At 33.0% G+C, this 25841-nt stretch overlaps 2 protein-coding genes across 2 annotated transcripts in view; one reads left to right on the plus strand and one right to left on the minus strand.

Moving 5' to 3' along the window:
* LOC117692695 (histone-lysine N-methyltransferase set-1-like) overlaps positions 1–25841 on the minus strand; it is a gene marked incomplete at its 5' end in the record, with an annotated part of 69945 nt that overhangs the window by 14119 nt on the left and 29985 nt on the right. Inside the window, 3 exons of the mRNA XM_066071520.1 lie at positions 11366–11425; positions 21774–21837; positions 22931–22981. Of these exons, the coding sequence (XP_065927592.1) occupies positions 11366–11425; positions 21774–21837; positions 22931–22981 (175 nt within the window). The remainder of the gene's footprint in view (positions 1–11365; positions 11426–21773; positions 21838–22930; positions 22982–25841) is intronic.
* On the plus strand, positions 5111–10742 carry LOC117692202 (uncharacterized). Its single transcript, XM_066072102.1, has 7 exons — positions 5111–5455; positions 6791–7213; positions 7447–7832; positions 8021–8262; positions 8560–8863; positions 9008–9141; positions 9256–10742. The coding sequence occupies exons 2-7, from the start codon at positions 6793–6795 to the stop codon at positions 9857–9859; spliced, it is 2091 nt and encodes a 696-aa protein (XP_065928174.1). The 5' UTR covers positions 5111–5455; positions 6791–6792; the 3' UTR covers positions 9860–10742.

Consider the following 25841-nt stretch of genomic DNA (forward strand, 5'->3'; position numbering starts at 1 on the left):
TATGATTTTCTGCACTTGTTTGTATACACAGATCATACCCACATTTAACCCCTCATCGCTTCTCTCATCTGAATTAGATCGCGTGCATAGTCAAAATATGACTATTAGTTTTTATTTTTTCCGTTAAACTATACATGTACATATTTCTTACGATATGTACGCAACTGGATATACACAAGTCAATAGCATTTAATGGCGATATTTATCATTCTGTTGAACAAGTGTCCGCTCTTCACTGTATATGCATGCGATTTAGCTGACGATTTACAGATGCTGACTAACCTGTTTATATTTTATTTACCTTTATACACACATACTTGTAGTAAACAGGTCACGGAAAAATACCAAGTAATCAACAAATGAATGTTTAAAGTGATAAATATATTATCTAATAATAGATATATAATTTATCTAGTAACAAAAATAATACGACAGCGAGGGAAAAATACTCTGATTGCCAGTGCATGAGTTATGTAATCATAAAGTCGGAAGGAAATTATTGTTGAATAATTTCAAATAGAAACACTCTTTTTAATAGGGAGAGAAAACATTATAGCATAAATGAATCATGATTTTTTGAAGTATACACTCTCATAACTGCAGCGGTGTGTGCATACAAATTGAGTAACGCGCGTTAAAAATGCTTATATTTACATTTTTTTAACTTCTTGCCTTGTCTGCAAATGTGATTCATACCTTAAAATTCCTATCCTATCCTAAGGGTAAGTTAATATTAATGGAAGAGCCACAGTAACAGCCACAAGCGTGAACTTTGATTTTCGCTTGTGACGTTGCAGTTTACAGCGTTCAACGTTTGTGACGTCATAATAAAGCTCGTCAATTTGACCTTTGACTACTTGTTGCATTTAGAGGCATTTAAACATCATGGAATTTAATGGAAAAACACAGTAGAATGTAAATCTAAAACAAAAACGTTTAATTTTCATTCGATAATTTTCTTCTAGCCATATAGGAGGAGCCAAGTAGCACGCGGCACATGGCGTGATCTGTACTGTTATACTTAAACTGATTGACAGGCGAAGCACGTGAAGTCCTGAGATAAAAATCCCGCTCAAATGACCAACTATAGAAACCTAAAGCGAAATAATAGAGTTCAGTGATAAAACTTTAATTTAAGTAATATATCATCAACACACAAGTTCTTGTTCTCCCTCTCTCACTCTCTCTCTCTCTGAGAGTGTATGTAATTGTGTGCAAACAGTTTGGAATTATTAGATTTTTATTTGTATGAATTTAATTTATTAATTTTAGACTCATGGTTTTCACAACGATTTCAACAGAATGCCTTTAAGTTTGTACAGTAGACGATGTATTCAGATTGATCGCGACGGCTAAAATTTTGACGCTATATCACATCACACATATTAGATTGAAAATAAATTTAAAAAGAGCTGTGTTTGTGCTTACATCTTCTTGCAAAATGTTAAATTCCAATCAACTATTTACAATGTAATGAATCAGTTTTTTGGTACATTAATGTACCCGGTAAATGATATTTTATTGCAAGTGAATATTTGTGAAAATCCCGCATGTATAGAGTCGCTGAATTGTTCTACGGATCCATGCGCCGATAGTCTTTAGTTACGAGTAGTTGTTTGTGTACATATCTACAGACAGTTCTTTTGTTTTTTAGAGATTAAGAAAAGCCATGAAACAAACAAAGTACATGTAGAAGTAAGATATATTCAGACTATACACACAACAGGTTGTAATGAGTTACCAAACAGGTGTCCCTGGAAAGGTGTGAATACCGGCATCTCGTGTACACCTATTTAAGCGTCTAAATATACAGAGTTAGTTGTAAAGTACAATAACTGCCAGAAAACAAAATAAGACAATTAACACCTGTTGGGTATAGAACCCAAGATGAAAGACACTGTTGTGTTTTTGATCAGCTTCTGTACACATATATATCGCACGAGTGATTTTTGTTCATGTAAAATCACGTCGCCATAACCAGCTATGCGGGAAATAAAGTTGAATGTTATTTTATGGAATGTGTGTGCTTTTTTTTTTGTTCAATGCTTGCAATTAATTTACTAAGACTTTGTACATGTATTTATCTATAACATATCATGTAAGAGTGATTTTTTTTTTATTTTTTGCTACATAAATAGTTGAAGTACAAATCACTCGAGTCACCAGTAATATGTGGTTGTCATTTACTACAGCACATCCACATATATTTAAAAACATGATCTGAAATGTTTTCTGTTCTCATTTTTTATTGGTTTAAAGTTTAGCTGTACATTAATTAACAAATCAAAAGGTCCGCATAACTAAGTCGGCATTCTTTTTTTTTAATTTGAAAAGGATATATAATTATATATTATAATATGTCAACCCTTGTTTAGCCATAATGTATTTATTTCTAAACAACGCTATTAACGTCTCAGTTAACGATCTCCCTCTCTCTCATTCATCTCTCTCTCATTCATCTTTCTCTCTCTCCTGAGAATCACTGAAAGCTATGTAAGGTCCAGTATGTACCAATTGTTTCAAACGTTTCATAAAAATAATCAAAATAGTATAACCACGAATTGTGTGAACATTAATAGTTTACAATGTTTAAGAAATCGGCGATGCAAGTTTTGAAATGATTTCAGTCTTAGAAAGGAAATTAAATCAAAATATTTTGTAACTGTTTTAATAAGAATAACAGTAAATCTTAGTATGTGTTTTCTAATCCAGTAAAAAAAAAATCTAGCAAAGTCTTGAACTTAACTGGTCAGCGATAATCTCCGTCCGTATTCATCGAAAGACATTAGGTCAATAAGCCGTATATGGAAGTTGCACGCTTATTGCACGGTACGGTACGCTTTTTTGTCTGTCTGGAGGCGGGTCTTGCATAAATTATCTTGCTCGCTTTTTGCACGGTACGGTTCGTTTTGTGAACGGTGCGGTTCGCTTTGTGAACGGTACGGTTCGCTTTGTGAATAGTACGTTTCGTTTTGTGAACGGTACGGTACGCTTTGTGAATGGTACGTTTCGTTTTGTGAACAGTACGGTTCGTTTCTTGCACGGAACGGTACGGTTCGTTTTAGAGGCACGTTTCCTGGGTCTGTAAAACACAGAAGTTTTGTAACATTGGAAGGTTAGATGGTTGCCCATAGTTAAAATGCATACGGATCGTTTATGTATGCTTATATCACAGATTACAAAGCTCATCGAGACGAGGCATCACCTTTATGAGACATCACCATTATGAGACCACCTTTATCATATTATATGAAAATCATACTTTAGGATCTTAGATATTCATTGATACTGTTTTGACACAATATCATATATCATCTGTTAAAAAATTGTATGATAATCATATGTCCATTTCATACAGTATAATAGAATAAAATGTTGAATCAATACAATAATATAAAATACAATATGGCATCCTAACATACCTACAATATATATCATATAATAAAATAGAATACCGTAATAAACCATGCCATTGATGAGATATGAAATTGTAACATATGATCTGACATTATATTGTGTTATACATTATTTTATTTGATAACATAATACAATATCATAATATATAATTATACAATATAGTATTATGTGATACAATATCATATAACATAATACATCACAATATTGTAAGATATGATATTTTATTGTATAATATAGTATGATATTGTATTGTATGATACTGAATCATATTTGAGACAAAATATGATATTGTATTATATGATACAAATTGAATATAATTTGATACAATATCATGTGATAAAGTAAAATAATATATAATACAATATCATATTATACATATTGCATCATATGATACAATATATTATATATATTACAATATCATATACAATTTCAAGTGAAATGATAATATATCATATAAACCAATATCATATTATACAATATCGTATGATACAATATTATATAATATTATAATATAATATTATACAATTTCATGTGATACAACTCTATATTATAGAAACTATTTCATGTTATACAATATAATATGATAAAATATTATAGAATTTACAATATTGTATCATAGGGTACAATTATATAATATATATCCGAAACCTATATGGCTCACATTCAGCATCCATGCCTGTCAGGTGCATCTGTATCATAAGACGCACCATCCATGCAAGTTTGTTGTAGTTAGGAACAGAAATAACTAAGATATAATCATCAGAGGGCACCTGTTCCAAAAACTTCAACCAGCTCTAAAGACCTTAACCTCCTCCAGCATCCGAAACCTATGGCTCAGATTCAGCATTCAAGCCTGTCAGGTGCATCAGTATCATAAGACGCACCATCCATACAAGTTTGGTGAAGTTAGGACCAATAGTAACTTTGATATTGCTATCAAAGTCCACCTACAAAAAACTTTAACCAGCTCTAAAAACCTAAACCTCCTCCAGCATCCAAAATCTATGGCTCAGATTCAGCATTCAAGCCTGTCTTGAGCATCAGTATCATAAGACACACCATCCATGCAAGTTTAGTGAAGTTAGGACCGGAAGTAGTTTAGATATTGCTATCAAAGGGCACCTGCACCAAAAACCTTAACCTGCTCCAAAAACCTTAACCTCCTCCAGCATCTGAAATTAAGGATTCAGATTCAGCATCCAAGTCTTTCAAGTCCATAAGTACGTCCAGATGCATCATCCATGCAAGTTTGGTGAAGATAGGACAAGTAATAGCTTAAATATAGGACCTGCAACAAAAACTTTAACCAGGTCCGGACGCCTACGCTGGGGGTATAGCAGAAGCATCCCTTGACTTTATCTCGGTGAGTAAAAAATGATATTTACTAAATGAATCTAAATTATTAAACTTTAAAGCAAATGTGTTGAGATTCTGCTAGAAATAGGAAAACTGAACAACCACGGAAATGTAAACCCCCCTCCAAATTCATGAGCTTGGGGATTGAGATAAAATAGATATTATGAATTCAAAGTGGCTTTAAGAAATATTTGTGTCATATTTATTTTGATCTGAAAAGAGCCCGGTACGTTAGTTATAGCAAACCGGCCCTATTAAATGCTTCAAAAATAAAGTGAGATGATTTAAATAATCCATGTATGGTTTTAAAGTTTATGATCCCAGGGACAAGTATGCGACAATATTTGGGCGGATCGTAGCCCTATCATCAAGATATATAATACCCAAACCTATCCGGGATCCGGAAAACAATCACTTTTTCTGATTTTTCACATTGTTTTTTCAAAAATTTGATATGGTCACAAGCATCGGCCAAGACAATGAATTAAACAAAAATGCGTTGACTTAAATGCAAACAATTGATACTGGTTTTATTCCGGCCGAAGGCTGTGGCCACTTTGAATTTTGAAATTTTGTGTCACAGTCGTCTGCTTACTTTGACGTTTGCGAATCATGGCGAACAGAGTAAGGCAATTCAACGATGAAAAAGGAATATTCTGAGGACACACGATTCAACTTTAAGGTATGTATTAATTACAAGAAATCTAGATAACACACAACATGACACAAATAATGAATTTTAGAAAATTCCTTGCTACATAATGATTTTATTCATTTGATCAATTGTTATCCTAATGTGCGACGATCGACTTTGAAACTATAAAACAGAATCAAATGCACACACACGTATTTATGTCGTAAACATTCAAATAGTGAGTTGTAAAAACACATTCTTTAAATGTTACTAAGGTTAATAAATCATGAAAATGCATTTAATACAAATAAATAGTGGCTTTTAATGCTGTACCCGTAGTCTAAAAATAGAACTGTTTACATTGACAACTACAGGGGCATTCAAAATTGTCTTCCGTGATCTGCGCATTTTTTTCGGTTTTGTTGAACACAATTAAAAATAAGTTGAAGTTTTTACATTTTAAAAATCGTCTTGAGAGCATCAACCGTTTCCTTTTGAATGCTAGAATATGCAAGAATTGTAAACATAATACACATTTCAAACATATAACACGTTATTTTATTTATTTCACCTTTTAAAAAAATATTTAGGCCTATAGGCCTAAATATTTTTTTAAAAGGTGAAATAAATGAATCTCTAGCTGACACTGACTAAACCTATTAAAACACTTAATTGTTTCCTAGATATAAATAAATAATGTATGTGAGTTTATTAAGTAAAAGATGACAAATTAAAAAAATAATAATCATATATCATGATGTTTAATATTTTTGAAAAAAAATAGACTGGTGTTTTTTTTTATTTGTTTGTTTCTTTCAAATGCATGTATAAAGAGAAGCTATCACAGTAGGTTAAAACTAATTGTACTGTAGACATGTATATATAATCCACTGTATTTTATTAAGATTAAATAAAAACTAGGTTGTTTATATATCTAATAAAAAAAATCTGTAATCTTTTAAAACTGTATTGAATTAAATTATTTATAATTAACTTTAACATATTCACACAATCACAAAAAAAATACAGCATAATATATTATATATGTGATCACCTCTTTCACCTCATTGTTCATTTCTTTATTTAAATGAGGATATGTTATGACTATGATGAATTCATTAAGAGGTAATTAAATTAAAATCTATAAATTAATTGCGGATCAATAAAATTATAATTTTAATACGTGTATTTCAAATGATGTAAATAATATGCTAATTTTAAAACCAAATAAAATATGATTATTTATGATGATCAAGACTGTCAAAACAAACAAAAGAGAGAGAGAGAGAGAGGGAGAGAGAGAGAGAGAGAGAGAGGTTATTCAAATCAGATACCAATGATTTTTTGATTTTAAATTAATGCATAATTTTGTTTTCTTTAAAGATATGCCTGGTAGTGGTCCTAAGAATTATCCTTGTTCACTCTGCAAGAAGCGGACAAAGCCAGATGAAAGGAGACCAGTGAATAAAGACACCAGGAAAATTCTACGAAAATGTTTTATGATAGACTGTGCAGATGGTGTTTTATGCAGAAAATGTCGACACAAGTGTGGTAATTTAAAACCAACATCATCTCGTACAGAGAAGTCATGTGTCCCACCCTGTGCAACTCCCATACAGAGTCCTGTGGGAAAAAGTACTGTTGTGAGCATGAAGAGTCCACCCTCTGTTACTTTGCCTTTACAAAGCTCAGCAAATACACATGCCTACTGTGTATTGTGTAGAAGACCTGGTCCCAAACTTGTTGTGGTTCCTGCACAGACCAGGTTCACCTTTTTCCTAGAGCAGAACATTTTGATATCTTCAGGTACCAATTATTTTTTTCCTTTAAGCTTATAAAATTAAAAAGAGAATTAGCTTTTAAATATCTGTACATATATATATACTAGTACATTCATGCTTGTCATGGTACATTTATATACATGTATCTACTGTAGTTTTTTATGATTAAGTTTATAATAAATCAATGTAACAAATGGAAATTAAATGAGCATTTTGACTCATATTGTAAACTTAATTTTAAACTCTTCATTTTAACAGGTGCTCGTTGTTGTCCAGTCCACATTGTAAATGACACCATCAACACAGAGTCAATAGAAAATCTGGTTCCACCCAAAGATACAAGTTTTGTCAACAGGACTACTATCATGGAACTTGTTGAACAACTTAGAGAAGAGGCCCTACAAAGAGGATCCAAGAGAATAGATTTTGATGACCCTTCATCATTGTCAGACAGGGACTATCTCACTTTGACTGGGCTTAGGAAGTGCGACTTTGATGACTTGCTATTGCATGTTCAATCGGCAGACGTAAGACCATCAAAGACAAGAACTGTGAGAACTTGCTTAGCAATTTTTCTGACCAAAATGAAGACAGCAATGGACAATAACATGCTAGGAGTTTTGTTCAACATGTCAAAACCTCAGGTTGGTGAAAAGCTTATTACCCGGTACAATTAAACAGTCAAATGATAAATATATTTGAATGAAGAGAATCAGAAGTGATTCATATGTCAGGTTATACTGGTATGCAAGTTTGTTGGGAGTATATCATGTATTTTTACTAGGTGGAATTCAGGAAATATATACCTCAATATTCATTTTTCTTCACTCAGATAAGGCGAGCTGTATCTTCTATAAGACAAGTTCTGTCCAACAAGTTTGTCCCAAACCACTTGGGTTTCAAACACATCACCAGAGATGCTGTGATAAGTGGGCACACAAGACCTCTTGCCAAGGAACTTTTTTCTCCCACCTTCAACCAAGCCATATTGGTCCTTGATGGAACATACATATATGTTCAAAAAAGTTCACAGTTTTCTTTTCAAAGGCGGTCATACAGTATGCACAAACAAAGGTAAAAAACTTAAGATAGAATAAGTATTGACTAGTATTGTATCAATTTTGTTTTGAACATATATTAATTAAGTTAGATCAGGGAGAAAACATTTGTGTAATCTCAGCACAAAAATGTTTATACATGTATAAAGTGCTACACATTTACTGTTAAACAAATATTACATGTACCAGTCATATATGATGAAAAGAATATTTGATCTTTTGAATCATGTAATACAATATAATCCTAATTAAGTCATTATCACAAATATTTAGAAGTAGATATTACTCATGACTTGAAATATTTATTAAACAGACATCTGTTGAAACCAATGATGATTGTCACCACCACGGGGTACATTGTTTCTGCCATAGGACCATATTTAGCTGACGGCAAAAATTCTGATGCCAAAATCCTCAACCATATTATTGGTACAGACACTGAAGAAATCAAAACGTGGCTCCAAGAGGATGACATTTTGATAGTGGACAGGGGCTTCAGAGACTCAGCAGGTGTATTAGCTGATCTCGGTATTCAGATGGAGATGCCGTCCTTTTTACAAAAAGGACATAAGCAACACAAAACTGAAGATGCCAATAGTTCTCGGTTGATTACAAAGGTACATTCATATTCATGCACATATTAATTGTGTTTGGTCATTGAAAATTATACATTATATACATGCATATATATCTTATGTACATTGTAATGTATTGGTAAATGTATGGAATGATAAAGTTTTTCTTAACCATGATGATTACAGATAAGATGGGTAGTGGAATCCGTAAATGCCAGAATTAAGACATGGCGCTACTTGGCAAGACAGCTCCCGAATTCTCAAATTCCATATGTTGGGGAATATGTACGAATCATTAGTGCTCTCTGCAACAAATACAGGTGCTCATTAAGCATATTTGTAATCTATCTATATAGTTACAAAACCAACAATATCCTGAACATATAATCTCAAGGTACTACAAAAAATCTTACTGAATTGGAATTTTATTGTAGGCCACCTCTTAGCAGTGGAGATGAAGAGAATGACTTGCAGACAGCTGCAAAGATGCGTCACCTCTCTACACAGACTAATCTGCTGCAGACTGAGGTAGAATCAAATAATTTGCAAAAGAAACGATATGTCTGGAGAAAGATCGATGACGAGAACATTGATATCCCCGACTTTCCCCAATATACAGAAGAGGAAATCCGGGAACTAACTCTTGGAGTTTACCAAGTTAAGTTGGCGAAACATTACACCCAGGAACACATGAGCCAAGAAGGGTATGAACTTTGGGTCGATCATCACCAACCAGGTCTCCTTGCTGTTAAGATCCAAAGCAGGCACACATCAAGTAAATCCTACCTATGCTGGATTAGATTTGAAGAGGGAGCAGTGACTTCGTGGTATTGCTGTTGCAAATCAGGCGCAAGAGTGGTTGGAACGTGTGCACACATTGCCAGTGTTATATGGTATTTATCCTTTGCCAGACACTCCCGCGTAAATCTTGAACTAAGCAAGAACTGGTTGGACTCTGTATGTGATGCAGCCATTATTTCTGAGGTTGCTGAGGTTGTTGATGAAAGCGACAGTGAGTCTGAAGCCATGGAGGAATGACATTGAATGTATCTAGTTGTATACTGGGGTATTTTTGCAATTCAAGTGTGTTTATTATTTGTTTATTCATGTACAGATTTGTTCACTTGGTGCTTTTTTAAAACCCTGAAACTTGATGCCACCTTGTTTAAGATGCAAGTATATGTCCTAAAATTCATTTTTACATAATTATGTGAATGAATATACATGTGTATTATGCTCTCATCTGTTATTCACTTTTTGAAACATTTATAAATCATAATTGTGTTAAATTGATGCACATGTATAGAATACATTACTGCTACTCTAAATAGATTCAAACATTTAACTTTAAGTTAACTTAATTTTGTCAGATTAAAGACTAAAAAGCTTGCATCGTAAATACGTGTACATGTAGGGCATGTATAAGTTATAATGCCATTAATGACTTAGTTTTTTATTATTTCCTTTTTAAATACAGTTTATTTTGAGGGCTTCACAATATGTCATTTATATCATTGACTTTCACCTGGCATTTATCAAGCAATCTTTCATAACTTGTTATTAATGGCCATATTAGGGTAAATGTGCTTGCATATAGATCTGTTGTTGAATTTCTAGTGCAAAAAGGTCAAATCTAATGCAGAGATGGATTATGTGTTTGTTCTTATTATCTTTAATTGTGAATAAACCTCTTTACAAACACATATATGTACTATTATTACATGTGGTACTGAATTTTTTGTAAAATCAATGCAGAAAAATGTGCCATGTTAATGAATCCATTGCAAAAACGATGACAGGGTATGTACATAGATATCGTTACTTTGGAGTGCCGTATTTTCAAAAGTTGTGATAGCTATATATTAATTTGAATATTTTTAGAACTAGCTTTTCATAGACATTATTTTTGCCAGTTCTTATGATATTTGAAGAAAGGGCCAATTTTCAGTACTAACGTACCTGGCTCTTTACATGTTTTTTCCTAAATACATGTAATGCATTTCCCCCTACAACATGTCGCAAGGGGATGCTCCAGTTAGCAGGCCCTTGTTTGAAAATGAATTAAAAAGGATAAATTATTTAGCTCGTCTTATTTTTTCCATATTTCTGCATTTATCTTAATGATTTTGGTATTTCCTCAATTTAAGCAACCATGTAAATATTTTTTCCATATTTTCAGATCAGAAATATGGATTTCCATATTTTTAAAATATGGAAATACAGAAAATTTGTCTGCAGAATTTTCTGCATTTCCGAAAATTCTCCATATTTTAAATGTGGAAAATAGTCCAAATACTCCCATCTGTATTTCTATATTTTAAATATGGAGATCTGAGGTGCAGGCTTTGTGCATGCTCAAGTTTTGAGCCATCAAATGTGTTCTTGGCAATCCTACCTCAACAAATGAAGATGCCACTGCAAGTTCTATTGCAGCTGTAGGAGACTCTAACACTTCAAATTAATCGATATATGCCTAAAATTTAATATCTCCTGAAATAAATCGCATATAACCTTCCTGCATGCCAAAAAAACAAGTTACAGTACCTGTACGTAGCAATGGATCACTGACTGTTTGTTCACTTTCTGACTGTTCAACTGCCTCTGCTTCAAACACAAAGAAATTCAAAACTTATATAAATATACTCAATGAAAAAACAAAAGACCAAAATGTAGAGTCTAAGGGAATGTACACAGCATGTGTATGCCCTTATCGCATTAAAGTCCTTATAGTTAAAGAACAGAGTTATAAAAATAAGGGTTAGTAAAAAAATTCTTTTATTGCTATTTTTTGAAAGCATTTTTACAGTTGTATACAAAGCCAATGTAAAACACTTACATAATAATGTAATATACAGGTGACTCTTGATGGCTCAAAGTCCAGGGAACCCAAGGAAAAACTATGAGTTTTCAAGAATTTTCCCGAAGTCGGAAGATGTTCTGATTAATACATTTATTTCAGTGCTAACCTTACGCATGTGCTTGAAGAACGTTTTTTTATTTCAGTTAAATATTAAGATCTGGATATTTTGGAAACTACACACTAGTGATACCCACGCTCTGATGCGAATATGCAAAATAAGCAAAGTCGACGTTTAACAGAAAGCTGGCATCCGATTGGTACAGATATATATCCCACAATATGGCATGCCTAAACAAATAGTGTGTTAAAAATTCAAGCATCTGCAATAAATAGCTGCTGAGAAATCTTTGACGAAAATTTGTTTGAAAATTTTGGCTAAAATAAACAAAGTACTCATTTAACAGGAAGTTGACGTCCGATTGGTACAAAAATATATCCCACCATATGGCATGCCTTAACAAACACTGTGTAAAAATTTCAAGCATCTGCGATAAATAGCTGCTGAGAAATCTTTGACGAAAATTTGTTTGAAAATTTTGGCTAAAATAAACAAAGTACTCATTAACAAGAAGTTAACGTCCGATTGGTACAAAAATATATCCCACCATATGGCATGCCTTAACAAACACTGTGTAAAAATTTCAAGCATCTGCGATAAATAGTTGCTGAGAAACTTTTGACGGAAATTTGTTTGAAAATTTTGGTTAAAAAATAGGCAAAGTCTTAATTAAACAGGAAGTTGACGTCCGATTGGTACAAAAATATATCCCACGATATGGCATGCCTTAACAAACCCTGTGTAAAAAAAACAGACAGATGGACAGACAGACAGACACACAAGGGTAAAACAGTATACCCCCTCTCCTTCGGAGCGGGGGTATAACAAATAATGAATAAAGTCAAGAAATTGATTTATTTTATGCATCATATTATGAACATAATGCTAATGGACTACAAAACATCACGTCGTAAATAGATACTGAGCCGCGTATCGCCCACTGTGCCTGTCCTTCACTATAAGAACTTGTTTAGCAATAATCAATGACAAAGATGCTGATACACATACAGCAGGCAGATCATAATATATTATTAATAAAGTGGCAACATGGCGTTATTAGCAACACACGGTTCCGGTATGAAAAATGTAAATTTCTTATTCATAACATCATTGTTATTAATGAAACTTAACTAATACTTTTTGGCATATCCCTTTGATCTAATTATCCTGAAGACTTGTTGTGTGAGTGATTTGTATAGGTTTAGAAAGTAACGAATCAGGATGGTGGTTTAAATTCTCTGAATTACTTGTTCGAGGTAGGCTAATTAATTTATCCTGTTTCCGCATTTTTCTGTTTTTTCAACAATAACCAGCAGTTTCAATAATATTAGCATCAACTGGTGATTGAGCAGATAGAAGAAAGATTAAAGTCATTTAGTGAAAATTGCTGAGCAGCAACTGGCTAAACTTCATTATCAGGGTTTTTTTCTATACTTTTCTGCATTAATATTGCCATTGACAATTGCTAGGTCAATTCCTGCCCTAACACCAGAGCCCCTGACCCAGGGACCATGAAATTCACAATTTTCAAAGAGGCACTCTTCCTCATCATAACTATGTACTTATGTAAGAGTTCATCTGCTTAATACCAAGGAGCAGAGGAGAGATTTTCAAAGAATTAATGCATTTTCTTTTTATAATAGTTAGAGCTCCACCCAACACAATAACCCCTGACCCAGAGGCCATGAAATTCACAATTCTGGAAGTGGCATTCTTCTCATCATAACTATGTACTTAGTTTTATGGGCTTAATATCCGGAAGTAGAGGAGAAGATTTTCAAAGAACTAATGCATTATTACTATATAACCATTACAGCCCCACCCTAACACAAGTACCCCTGACCCAGGGGCCATGAAATTCACAATTTTGGAACAATGCTTATTACAATCATGCCTGGCCAGTAGTTTGTCTGCTTGATGTCCATGAAAAAAGAAGAAGATTTTTTAAAGATTGCATTAATTTTGATAGTTTTAGCCATGGATTTCACAATTTATACTTCCCTTCAACCATAGATGGTATGTGCAAAAGAACAAGTGCACTTAAGCTATAGAGAATGGGCCCTTTTTCAGTGCCGTTTATATGTAGAAAATATCATCAAATTGCTTTTTTCTCATAATAGTTAAGCACTCATGGATACTTCTGATTTATATGCACGCTTAAATTTACCAAAATTAGAATACAATTCAAAAAATTGAGGATTTTTAAATGCTTATAAATAATCTAAATCCGGAAAAATCGAACCGAACCTACTTGAATTGTGTCTATTTAAATCAGAGGGAGGAGACATTTAAATCAACATTGCTCTGTTGGTGGATCGATTGGCGCGTTTGCTGAATTATACTTTATGCATTATTTTACGTCTGAAAAAAAAATCGAATGACGCTTTGAAGTTGCATATTACCATAGTGACAAACAAACATTCCTGACCATACAAAGATGAAGGAAAGCGATCTAAAACGTGTCAATGTTTTACAGTGAGCATATTTGACAAACGTTTACCTGGATAGAAACCACGTGATTGTTTGAAATAATTTATTCCATGCGTGAGTTCAAACATGGGTCACGCAGGTAATAGATTTCGCTTGCTATAGGAAAAACCTTGAAAACTTCATACGTTTTTCATTTTTTAGGTACCAGCCTAACCGAGTACAAACTTCTTACTATCACAGGAGTTTACTAAATGTATAATGCGTATATTGTCTTTTCCACAAGTTTGTACTCGGTTAGGCTGACAGTAAACAAATGCTTTAAAATGAATGCCTGTTCTCGATTTACTATACAAAATCACGAATGTCTGCTGACCCCTACTATGTTTTAAAGCTTCGTGCTTTTCATAAACAATAATTTCAGCGCTAAAACTTGTTAATTCTTATGGAATAGATATCAATAGATAATGTTAGGGAAAAAAATATGCTTAATTTGATTCTTCATTTTTTCACTTTTCACCGGGGCCCATAAGTGCACTCGTCCTTTGGTTGAAATTGGTTTAGTGGTTCCAGAAAAGAAGCTAAAAATGTTTGAAAGTTTAAGACCGACAAACATCAAAAACAGATAGCAATAGGTCACCTGAGTGACTCAGATGATCTAATAAACCTATACATCAAATTCTGAACCCTTTGTGAGGCCTAAAAATTGTCCAGGAGCTAGAGTCTAAAACAATTTTAAAGAATCAACAATACGTCAAAATGCTTGCATGCATATAAGTGAAACCATATACAATAACATATCTGAGCTTTTGTGAATAACTCAAATGTTTTCCTTTGTATAATTGGAACCCCCCCCCCCCCCCCCCCCCCCCCCATGGCCCAACTCTATTCCTGATGATTATGATTTTGACAAACTTTAATCTACTCAATCTGAATTCACCAAAGTTACAGCTTTTCTAAGGAAACTGTGTTTTAGAAGATGATTCTTAAATCATGATTTGAAGAAACTTGAATCTATCCTACCTAAGGATGCTTCCACATGAGTAACACTTTTGGGGGGGGGGGGGGGGGGGGGGGGGGGCGCTGAACGGTTTCTGAGAAGTTCCTTATATATGTAAAAAAGTTGACCACATCATTGTGGCCCCACGCTACCTCTGGGGATCGTAATTTGAACAAATTGAATTTAACCCTTAGGCTGCTACGCGCGACTATTGTCGCACCGAAATTTGAGGTCCGCCACTGCTCAAGCGACTATTGTCGTTTTTCCAAGAGCGAGTTATCTAAGGTTTCCCCAAGCCTCGCTTTGAACAAACATAGGTAATCATAGATTACTAAGCTCACCGAGACGGAGCATCACCATTATGAGACATCACCTTCATAAGACCACCTTTATCATTTTATATGAAAATCATACTTTATGATCTTGGATATTCATGGATTCTGTTTTGACAAAATATCGTATATCATCTGATAAAATTTTTTTATGATAATCATATGTTCATATGTTAATCAATACAATGATATAAAATTAAATATTGTATCATGTCATATTTATAATATATATCATATAAAACAATAAAATACAGTAATAAACAATAATGGGATATGATATTGTAATGTATGATATGACATTGTATTGTGTTATACCTTATTGTATTTGATTACATAATACAATATTATATAAATAGTGCCTGTTTGGGAGGGTAACAGTTGAAATTGACACCCCGAGAAAACCATTGTCAACCGACGCGAAGCGGAGGTTGACAATGGTTTTCGAGGGGTGTCAATTTCAACTGTTATCCTCCCAAACAGGCACTATTTATTTTGTTATACTGAATGTCTTTTTTTAAATTTTAAAGAAAATTTTACTGCTTTTATATAGGAATAACGTGAATTCTACAGCGAACCGTACGCGCATAATTTTCGCGCATGTAATATTTTTTAATGTTACCCGTTGCCAAGTGCGTTGCTAACGCTGAGGGTAATAGTAAATATTATTAACTGCGTCTTAACCAATCAGATTTCAGTATTTAACATGAAAGTATAACAACATAAAATATAATACAATATAGTATTATATTACAATATCATATTACATAATACATCATAACATTGAAACATATTATATTGTATAATATAGTATGATATTGTATTGAATGACACTGAAACATATTTGATACATTATATGATATTATATCATATAATACAATATAATTTGATTCCAACATTGTATCTTATCAAATGATACAATATTATGTGATAAAGGAAAATATTATAAAATACATTATTATATTATACATATTGTATCATATGACACAATAATATATATTACAATATCATATAATACAATTTCATGTGATAAGATAATATATCATATAAACCAATATCATATCATACAATATCGTATGATACAATATTATATAATATTACAATATCATATAATACAATTTCATGTGATATAATTCTATATTACTGAAACCAATATCATATTATACAATATTGTATGATACAATATTATAGAATATACAATATTGTATCATAGGATACAATATAATATTTTGCAATATCTTAATATGTAATTGTATCATGTGATAAAATAATAAATTAAAAATACAATATAATATTATACAATATTGTATCATAATATACAATACTATACATAACAGTATCATGATACATTATCATATCATAAAATATCAAAAAAATTGATACAATATCATATCGTATTGTATAACTTTTTATAATATAACATATGATATCATATTGTATCATATCAAACAATATTGTTTCATATCAAACAATACTATATCATAGGAATCATGTTATATCATTTATCAACAAACACATCTATCTATCGAGCTGGTTTGAGTGAGGTAGGAGATTTCTTTAGCATCCTTGATAATGGAGATCAGGCTCTGCATATAAAGCAACCTCTGCATTTAATTTATAATAAAGTTAAATCAACTATGCAAGCTATCATCTATAAAACATGTGACCTGTTCCAAAAAAGTAAACCTCATCCAGCATCCGAAACCTATGGCTCAGATTCAGCATTCAAGCCCATCAGGTGCATAAGTATCATAACACGCATCATCCATGCAAGTTTGGTGAAGTTTGGACCAGTAATAACTAAGATATCATCATCAGAGGGCACTAGCAATTAAAACCTTAACTTCCTCCAGCATCCGCAACCTATGGCTCAGATTCAGCATCCATGCCTGTCAGGTGTATCTGTATCATAAGACACACCATCCATTCAAGTTTGGTGAAGTTAGGACCTGTAATAACTAAGATTTATTTTTTAGCATCCTTGATAATGGAGATCAAGCTCTGCATCTGAAGCTACCTCTGCGATTCATTCATATTACAGTTAAATCAACTATGCAAGTTTGATATAGTACTATCATCTATTAAACATGTGACCTGTTCCTAAAAACTTAACTTTTAATATCCAGCATCCGAAACCAGACTCAGCATTCAAGCCTGTCAGGTGCATCAGTATCATAAGACACACCATCCAAGGAAGTCTGGTGAAGTAAGGACAAGTAATAACTAAGATATCATCATCAGAGGGCACCTGTTTCAAAAACTTTATTTAACCAGCTCTTAAAACCTTAACCTCCTCCAGCATCCGAAACCTATTGCTCAGATTCAGCATTCAAGCTTGTCAGGTGCATCAGTATCATAAGACGCACCATCCATACAAGTATGGTGAAGTAAGGACCAGTAGTAACTAAGATATAATCATCAGAGGGCACCTGCAACAAAAACTTTAACCAGCTCTAAAAACCTTAACCTCTTCCAGCATCCGAAACCTATTGCTCAGATTCAGCATTCAAGCTTGTCAGGTGCATCAGTATCATAAGACGCATCATCCATACAAGTTTTGTGAAGTTAGGACCAGTAGTAACTTAGATATTGCTATCAATGGGCACCCACAACAAAAACTTTAACCTGCTCCAAAAACCTTAACCTCCTCCAGCATCCGAAACCTATAGCTCAGATTCAGCACTCAAGCCTGTCTGGTGCATCAGTATCATTAGGCACACCATCCATGCAAGTTTAGTGATGTACGGACCAGCAGTAACTAAGATATTGCTATCAAAGGGCACCTGCAACAAAAACTTTAACCTGGTCCAACAACCTTAACCTCCTCCAGCATCTGAAATTTAGGACCCAGATTCAGCATCCAAGTCTTTCAAGTCCATAAGTAGGTCCAGATGCATCACCCATGCAAGTTTGGTGAAGATAGGACAAGTAATAGCTTAGATACAGGACCTGCAACAAAAACTTTAACCAGGTCCGGACGCCGACGCCGACGCCGACGCCGACGCCACCGCCGACGCCGAGGGTATAGCATAAGCTCTCCTTGACTTCGTCTCGGTGAGCTAAAAACACGATGGCTATTGTTAGGAATGAAATTTGATTGGTCAATTGATGTTTTCAGAAGGTTTCTAGAGTTTTCAAGAGTTTAAAATAAAGGCTACAGAGCAGTCAACTTCCGAGAAATTTTTTGAATTTGTAGCCAAAATGGCGAACGTAGAATGAAGCGACGAGACGAAAGTTTTGAACTTTTTTCACAGTGATAGCAAAGACGTAAATACTTCTGATGGATTTAATCCTGCAGTACATAACTTAGAAGATGTTGAATTATTGATTTATGTGTCTTTGATGGACTTTGTGCCAAGAAATGACCAAGAATTTGATGCCAATCTCGAGGTAGGCTGGTCGCGTGTTGATCCACCACCATGGAATATCCCATTCACCAGAGAGGAAAAATTAAACGCTAAAATGGAGGATTACGAACCTTTATCGTTTCTTAATTATTTTTTAATGATATGTTTATGGAAATTCTTGTTTAATTGATCAACATCTATAACGAGAGACGTGAGCAGTCCGAGAATGTGAATCAGACCAACACTAAAAAACATTGATAAAGTGTTTGATGTATTTCTTTCTTTTTCAGTTATTTTGACCTATTAATTGTTTACCCGATGTTCAAAAATGATATGAATAAAAATGAATCTAACAATGTATGAATTATTCATATACTAAGGAACTTTTACAGTCATTTGGGTTCTAAAATATGACAATTGAAGAATGGAACAATAAAAGGCATTGATTTTAATTGATTTTCACATTTAAACGTATACCTAGATTGATAAATACAAGTTAAATGAAGAAAATGAGCATTGCATTGAAATCTTCAACATTTTCTCTTGCATTTAAATATAAGTTTGGTAACTGTAGCATAAATAGTTGCTGAGATATATGATTTTAAAACTCGATGGTCAATTACCATTAATTGTGATTAATTAATTCAGCAGTGGCGGCCATCTTGGCGAAAATTAATGCAGCAGCCTAAGGGTTAACCTACCTGTTGATGCTTTCAAACAAGTTACAGCTTTTTTGGCTGATTGATATCAGAGAAGATTTTTTAAAAATTTACTATATAATGTACAATTTGAAATTTTAACCCATTGTAAGGTCTCACCCTACCCCAACGATCATGATTTGAAGAAACTTTAATTTACCCTACCCAAGGATGCTTTCACACAAGTTCCAGCTTTTCTGGCCAAATAGTTTTTGAGAAAAAGGTTTCTGAAAAAATATCAACAAATATTCAATGATTTTTTATTATCTCCCATTTAAAGAGGGTGTGGCTCTTCATTTTAAGAAAATTGAATCCCCTTCACCCACTGATGCTTTGTGCAAAGTTTGGTTGAAATTTAATTGCCTAGTGGCTTGCGAGAAAAAGTTGAAATTGTGAAAAGTTACAGACAGACGGACAAACAGACAGACAAAATGGATGCCTGAGCTAGCTTAACAAGAGGTCCATGGACCACATTGCTCACCTGAGGAATAGGTATGATAAAATCAGCTTTATGAAGTCATAAACTATCTGAACAATGCAGTATATTACATGTAGATCCTGTATAAACAAAAATCCATTTGCCCCCAGGATATTCTCATTTATATTTTTATTAGTCCCTTTCCTAACAGGATGATTTTACATTAATAATTACCCATGTCAAGCATTGCAGTTTTCAAAAAGATCCTTAACAATTGTTAATGTATAAATATAAACCTACAACAAACTCTGAAATCCTTGTGAGGGCCAGGAATTGTCCAGGGACCAAAGTCAACATAATTCTGAGGAATCACCTTGCTGATTAGTTTCTGAGAAAAAGATCTTTAAAGATTTACTCTATATATTCCTAGAAAGAAATTTGACCCCCCCCCCCCCCCCCCCCCCCATTGTAACAACTTTGAACGTACATTACCTGAGGATGCTTGCAACACAAGTTTCAGCTTTCCTGGCTAATTAGTTTCTAAGAATTTTTTTTTAAAGATTTACTCTCTATATTCCTTTGTAAAAATTTGACCCCCATCGTGGCCCCATCCTAATCCGGGGATTATGATTTTCAAAAATTTAAATCTACACTGCCTGAGGATGCATGCTTCCACACAAGTTTTAGTTCTACTGATACAATGTGTTCTTGAGAAAAAGATTTTGAAATTTTTTTTAAAATATTCAATAATTCTTAAAAGGTGTGGTCCTTAATCTTAACAACTTGGCCTTTGTCAAAGGTTGCTTTTTGCCAAGTTTGGTTGAACTTGTTCTTAAGTAGTTCTTGAGAAGATGTCAAAAATGTGAAAATTTTACAGACAGACAGATGGACGAACAGACAAAACATGATAAGAAAAGCTCACTTGCGCTTTCAGCTCAGGTGAGTTAAAAAAAGTAGATTAATTATGAATAATGGGACTACAGTTTGACTTAGAGAGATCAAAGGTTTCGAGAAATCAAGTGTAAATTTGTTTAGTTATAGTAGGGACAAAAATTGAGACCACAGACACTTCAAGCGATCAAGAAGTTTGAGTGATCAAAGTTCGAGCCATCAAGAGTTATAACCTGTACTTATTTAGGGCTCATATTCTACTATAAGTAAATTAGTAATATCTTTAAGAATGAATATTTTCTCTGCCATAATAAAGGCCACATAAAATTGAAATTTAGATTCTCATCCTGATTTGCAAAAAATATGGGGTGGATGGGCAGATTTTATTTATTATTTTTTATTTTCTTAAAACCACCTTTTTCATCGTTCATGTTCTAGAAATAACAACAACTCTCTTCTTTTAAATTGTCAATGCTAATACGAGTACACAAACCCACTTGTAATCTTTTAATTACATTTTATTTCAACTTAACTGTTAATGCATGAGGACATTTGTATCCTTATAATAACAAACATGACTGGAATCAAACGGTAATTCACAAGTAATTCACATGTTTAGGCACCCATTAAAATGTTTTGAATTTTTTGTATACCAAGCCCGATTTTTTTTTCCAAATTTTTTTTTTCCAAAATAAAGTAATATGCATTGGGGCAGCCCATTTTCAGAGAAGCGAGCAGGGATGAGAATCCAAAAATTAATTTTATGTGGCCTAAGAGTATACAAAACTAATCTCTAATAGCTTTTCGTCATTTGCTCAAATTTTTGTTCTCGTTTCATACATGTAATTATTGACAATTAATTTCAACTTGTTTCATTATTTCAACTGGTTTCACTGTATTTTCATGTAATCTGATGAAACTTACTCTTGAAGGGAAGTTTCCTCTTGGTGGGAAGTCTTGTCAATACCACTGAACAACTCTTTACCTCCTAAAAACAAGAGTACATGTATATCGGTATGAACCATTTATAATAAACGTCAATAATTCCACCCTTTGCCATATTCTGTTGCATTAAGCTACAGTAAAACTTGTCAAATATGGGTGCTTGAGAAATATTTGGCCGGATTGGGCAACATCCTGTTTGGAGGACATTATTGCAAATTAATCTCAACATTCAATGCAGTAGGTGTTGACAGTCCTTTCTTTAAAATTTTCATTTCTTTTGAAATATATTAGACCTCCTCAAGTGTTATTACAGTGACAATTTTCATTTTTATTTTTGATATGGAAAAAAATAATTGCATAACAGAATATGTACAATGGAAATACTTTTTCAATAAAATCATCATAACTGATAAATTTTCAAACACCAGATTACAGAAGTCCAAGACGAGCAAAGTGCTTCACTAGAAATTGTTCAACATACATTGACCGCATGACAATTAAGGCAACAGGTGCCTGATTACATAATGGCGAGAACTGTTTTGATGCAGGGAACAATGGATAAATATTTAAAATCACAAAAAGTTAAAGCTGCTTGATCCGTTTTTTTATATCAAATTTTATGCACGCTTTTAAATGAAAGTTATGCTAGTAGGTATATAATATGTAAAATAATAGACTTTGCAGTTGTTTTCCCAGTCAATTAAGCCAAACTTCAATGAAGAAAAATATGTACAAAATGTGCAAACAAAACAAAGGACATTAAATGGCTACCGCGTTATTTTGCCTCATGTTAAAATTCACTCGATGATGAGACAGGTATGGTTGTATTACGACTTTTACATCGCTTTAAATAAAGGTCGAAATGATCAGACAAATTACAAATAAACGTATACGTTTTGTTCGCTATAATTTCTGAATTTTGTTTTTTTTACAATCTATGCATAGCACCGCAACAGTTTCCTTTTCTAAACATTCCCATGATGCATTTTGGTTTGTTTTTTCGTTTGCCCCCCCAAATAATTTTTTATTTACTTTGAATATTTCTAACTTTGAAAGGAGACTGATTCTGCTGGTGTATTCCCTGAAGGCAATGATACCATTAGATACCATTAGCTCAAACTATTTCCAAAACTTACCTGATGTATATCATTGGCATTTGAGGGGGAATTCATATGCATGTTTGAAACCTAAAAAATGATAAATGAACAGCAATTTAATTGAAATATTACACTTCATGACTGTGCTTCATGAGATTTTAGCAATAATTTCTTTTTTAAATAAAATACAATAATGAGTTTAGCACCCATCTTGTATATGTTATAATCATTAATACTTTGACAAATGATCAAAGATTCTTAACAATTTTCCTTATTCAATATTTAAATCTCATATTTTGGAAATTGCTTGCAAAGGTAATCCAATGTCAAATTGAAAACCTTAGTCTTTAATAGAAAATTTGATGAATTTATGATCAGTCTATTTATGATCAGGTAAATTGTCCAAAGTTAATTCTACGTTTAACGTAGCCCGCGCTGTGATGATGTTGGTTTAGGAGAAATTAGGTTTTGAAAATAACAAACACCCTTATTTGAATTTAATTTTTAACAGTTTGATTATACTTAAATGCTGTTATCTGAAATTTGAAATTCGAAATGAATGGGTTACAATTAGATAATGGGATTATTAATTAATAATTAATTTCTCCTTGCACAGGAAATATGATTGAGGGAATTAATGAATATTTATTCATTTTAGGGAATTAATATTAATTCATATTAATCTATTTTATAAATGGAGTTGATTGCTACAATTCATCAAAAAAAGTGGGAAAACTAATTTAAAAGGAATGTGTAATTTTGCTAAATTAAATACAGAAATTTGTACATGCATACATGTACTCCCGATAACGTTAAATATTTGTTCTTGGCACATTTACCGTAGTCTGTGATCGGTTATCAATTAAGTTATTTAATTAAACATTTCATCAAAGTATCTTATCTAGCCTTGGAAAAGGAAAGAATCATTGGTGTTTCATTAACAATCTTTTCATACTTAATTCTTATAGCTTTAAAACATTTCTTACATTTCTTTTGTCTCTAAATATGCTGAAAAAATTGTTTAATGAACAACAAAGTACAAGGGATTTATAGATATGAGTTATATTAGTTAAAATTTTGTTAAGTGTCAGGTAACCAACTGAAGAAAGGGATTGCGTAACATTATGTATACAGTTTTGTGTATACAGAATTTTGGTGGCCTCCGTCAGAATAGGTGACCTGCAGCAATTAGTGTGACTTGGGGTCCACTAAATAGAAGGATAAAGTCTGTTCTTACAAACAGGGAAATTTTCTTGATAGAATAATTTCATTTCAAATAAATGATTTTTTTAAAAGTTAAATTCAAAGTTAATTTCTGCTTGGTTTTTATAACACATAATTTAGAAAATGCATCTATAAAATAACCTCTTACTGATATACTTCGAGGTGTGATCGATTAAATACAATTAACAAACAGACTATAACCAGGGTTAATCTGGAGTAGGGATATTAATTGAGAACACGGCTACAGTAAAGTTTATATCCATACATGTAGCATTTGAATTTTTTTAAATGGCAAAATGGAATTGCTTGAATGAATGTAAATTATGAATCATTTTAGGAATCATAGGAACATGCGATTTCTGTATTTGTGTGCATAAGTGAAAAAAAAAATCTTTATACAGTATGTGTGTGAAGCATTATTCATCCCTCTAGCCATGTTAAAATTTAAAAAAGTTTTGATTTTCAAATTTCATAGAGTATCATATACTTTGATTTGAGAGATCCGATTCCTCATTGCACATAGTCAGAGCACGTGTGCTGTCACAGACAGGAAATGTTATATAATAGTTATACACACTGGCATAATCCCAGGGTGAGCTTTCCTTAAAGTGTGCTGTACTTGTGATTTTAAATGAACCAGTCTGAATTATTGTGATTTTAATTTCATGCAGTAAAGATCAAAAGCGCTTATGATAATTACCTGAAAATAGCTGTTACTGCTTCATGTTATACTTTAATTTCACATAAAATATTATAGAATCTGTTATGGTGTCTTACACCATCGCCGTGAACTCGTGGTCCCCTGATTACCTCGATGACAATATCGTGACGGTGTATCGTGGAAAGGCCATTAAAACATGAATTGTTGCCCCACCAAACTGATTTGAACAAACTTGAATCTACACTATCTGAGGATGCTTCCAAATAAATGAGCTTTCCTGGATTACTTGTTTTTGAGACTTCAAAGATGTTCAATATTCACCCCTTCCCCATTGGGGCCCCACTCTATAACCCCTGCAGACCATGATTTTAACAAATTTGAATCTACACTACCTGAGGGTGGTTCTACACAAATTTGAGCATATCTTGCCTAATAGTTTTGGAGAAGAAGGTTTTTAAAGAATTTTTATATACAGTATTGCACCAATCACTTTATGAACAAATGTCAATGACGTCACGCAAACCAACGCAAAAGTGCTTATGGAAAATTCAAAACCATCATAGGATACTTAATTTTGATATTAGGTGATGAAACTTTTTTTAGCATTTTGTAATATTGCCCTTGGCTCTGATTACTTTAAGCAGATGTTTTGGAATAGAACGATACAGGTTTTGTATGTAGGTTGTGGGGATGGATGTCCAAATATGGCGGATTTGTTAATGTTTAAAATTTGTTGCTTTAACTTATTTTCAATAGCAACCAACAGTTTTCAATGATATTAAAATCTGGTGATAGTGCTGGCCACATCATCAAATTTATAGCATTTCTCTGCTTAAATTCAGAAACATTTATGCAGGCCCGATGAGCGGGATCATTGTCATCTTGAAAAATAAAATTGTTGTTCGGGAAATGCCGAGCTACAACGGGCCAAAATTCTGATTCTAGTATGTCTATGTATTTTTGTGCATTTATGTTACCATCTATGACACATATTGTCCCAACACCATTCCAAGTTATACATGCCCAGATCACCAGGCATCCAATCTTAGCCGGGTTGTCTCCGAA

This window comes from Magallana gigas, chromosome 9 (genome assembly GCF_963853765.1).
Source record: "Magallana gigas chromosome 9, xbMagGiga1.1, whole genome shotgun sequence".
In the NCBI taxonomy this organism is placed as follows: Eukaryota; Metazoa; Mollusca; class Bivalvia; order Ostreida; family Ostreidae; genus Magallana; species Magallana gigas.

Bases quoted from the DNA above. Each gene is read 5' to 3' on its own strand.
- LOC117692202 (XM_066072102.1), top strand. From the start codon at position 6,793: ATGCCTGGTAGTGGTCCTAAGAATTATCCTTGTTCACTCTGCAAGAAG. The intron at 7,833-8,020 runs GTTGGTGAAAAG...TTCTTCACTCAG, and splicing joins TCAACATGTCAAAACCTCAG to ATAAGGCGAGCTGTATCTTC. The intron at 8,263-8,559 runs GTAAAAAACTTA...TTTATTAAACAG, and splicing joins TACAGTATGCACAAACAAAG to ACATCTGTTGAAACCAATGA.